The sequence below is a fragment of the Papaver somniferum genome, unplaced genomic scaffold, assembly GCF_003573695.1.
Source record: "Papaver somniferum cultivar HN1 unplaced genomic scaffold, ASM357369v1 unplaced-scaffold_137, whole genome shotgun sequence".
NCBI lineage: Eukaryota > Viridiplantae > Streptophyta > Magnoliopsida > Ranunculales > Papaveraceae > Papaver > Papaver somniferum.
This window is the reverse complement of record NW_020622934.1, coordinates 18,962,887-18,965,129: the sequence shown is the minus strand read 5'-3', so window position 1 is coordinate 18,965,129 and position 2,243 is coordinate 18,962,887. Positions and strand designations below refer to the sequence as shown.

Sequence of the window (2,243 nt, the reverse complement as noted above, 5' to 3'; positions counted from 1 at the left end):
GACGGAGGGAGTACAAAACTGTTGGGTGAAATTATGCTACCCCAAATTTCAAAACATCCCGCCTAAAACCACAGTTTCCCGCTCTTCTTAGTTAATCTGAGAAGTATCTTAACCTTACATTCCCTTTAATACAATCAACGGTGCATCCTGTTGATCTGTATGACACGAAACGCACCAATCATACTCCACCAACTACTCTGTATAAATACACCACCTAGCTCTCTCCGTCCAATATCAAAACAAACACCACCACCATCACCTTCACTACCTTTTCTTAACATTTCAGTTTCCGATCAATTTTCCGTTTCCGTTCAGATGGCTCCGAAAGCAGAGAAGAAACCGGCAGAGAAGAAACCAGCAGAGAAGAAACCCGCGGAAGAAAAGAAAGCTGAAAAGGCACCAGCAGAGAAGAAACCCAGAGCTGAGAAGAAATTGCCAAGCAAGGATGCTTCATCAACAGATAAGAAGAAGAAGAAATCAAAGAAATCAGTAGAGACATACAAGATCTACATCTTCAAAGTTTTGAAACAAGTTCATCCTGATATTGGTATTTCAAGCAAAGCTATGGGTATCATGAACAGTTTCATTAATGATATCTTTGAGAAACTTGCTGCTGAATCATCCAGATTAGCAAGGTATAACAAGAAACCAACTATTACTTCAAGGGAGATTCAAACTGCTGTTCGTCTTGTTCTTCCTGGTGAATTGGCTAAACATGCTGTTTCCGAGGGTACTAAAGCTGTTACCAAATTTACAAGTTCTTAATCAATCGCTGTTTCAGTTTTTAGAAATTAGGGGTTTGTTATTTCTTCTCAATTGGGGTTTTCAGTCTGGGAAATGTAAGTAGAAGTTTTTGTTTTTTTTTAGAAATTTGGGGTTTCTTCTTTCTTCTTAATTGAGGGATTTCAGTCTGGGGACGATGGTTTTATGAATGTAAGCACAAGTTTTTCCAATGTTCTGAATCTGAATGTAATCAATTTCAAATCAAGTGAAATCAGATGTCGTAATTTTGGAAATCAAAGCCCATTTTGACATTTCCATATGTAAGTTGATCTGAATCCTAAATTGCATTTACTGCATTTTCATATGTCTTTTCACATAGATGCAACTACAGAAACCATGGATATCACAGGCTTCGTTGGTTGGAATTTCTGCTATAGACTAGTGTATTGCCAGTGGCTTTGAGCTTGTTGTTCGTATTATGTGGCCTTAGCTTATTCTTAGGGCACCTTCCAACTTTTGATAATCTGCAGCATTGAGTTTTAGCTCTGAGTCTCTGACAACTAGTTAGGGGAAAAACAACCATAAACCTGCAATACATTAACGCTGCCAATCAATCCAGCTCTACTTCTAGCCTTCGGACTCCTCTGGATGCTGCCAAGTGAGTTCTTCAAAGAATGTACGAGGACCCTGCTGCAGTGCTGTATATGGGAGGTATAAATCTAACTGAGGGTGTAAAGGCGCAAAAATCTAATTGAAGATTAAAGGTTCAGTGTTTTCTTGGAAGAAATACACCAATTCTGACACATTTGGGGATGGCATGGAAACTGGTGGCTAATGGTTATTCTGAGGCCAATACAGGATTTACTGTCCATGTCAGGATTTGATTCCATGTAATACTGAATTTTGTAAAACACATACAAAGAAATGAAGAACATAACTTCCCGTTCAGGTCCTTCAGGATGCCATCCAGAAATCTACGTGATACAGTATGAGCTGGTTAAAGCTTCTCTTCATTTCGAGTGTTTTCAACCATTCCATCATGAGAACAGATCCCGCTTTCGCTGTGATTTCCAAAAGTTCTTTTGCCAACTCCATAGGGTAGTAGTCATAGGGAACGATCTTTCTTATTTACTATACTTTGTCATAGCTATTGTTTGTTACAGCTTCTGGTACTTCAGCACCTAACAACACAACAATCAACTTTGTTATAGCTTCTGGTTCTTTAGCACGTAACAACACAATGATATACAGTGCTACGTAAATGACTGGATCAAGCTTGACTAGTGATCCATACCTGTTGCTGCACCAGCATGCCCCTGCAAAATTTGATGGTAAGATGTAAGTCATTTGTTCAAGTAGGGTTCACCCATATAGTAAACAATCTTTTACAAACATTTTTTTCCGGGCAAAAGACTTGAGACAAGATGGGCAGTAATACATATGGACTCTCTTAAATAAGAAATTCTTTAGAATATAAATGAAAAAAATTCATATATTGCAAAAGGTACACACTGATCAGT

General features: G+C 38.3%; 1 protein-coding gene across 1 annotated transcript; it reads left to right on the top strand.

Moving 5' to 3' along the window:
• Positions 1–248: 248 nt before the first annotated feature.
• Positions 249–989, top strand: LOC113334461 (histone H2B.3-like). Its single transcript, XM_026580707.1, has one exon. The coding sequence runs from the start codon at positions 316–318 to the stop codon at positions 763–765; it is 450 nt and encodes a 149-aa protein (XP_026436492.1). The 5' UTR covers positions 249–315; the 3' UTR covers positions 766–989.
• Positions 990–2,243: the final 1,254 nt, after the last annotated feature.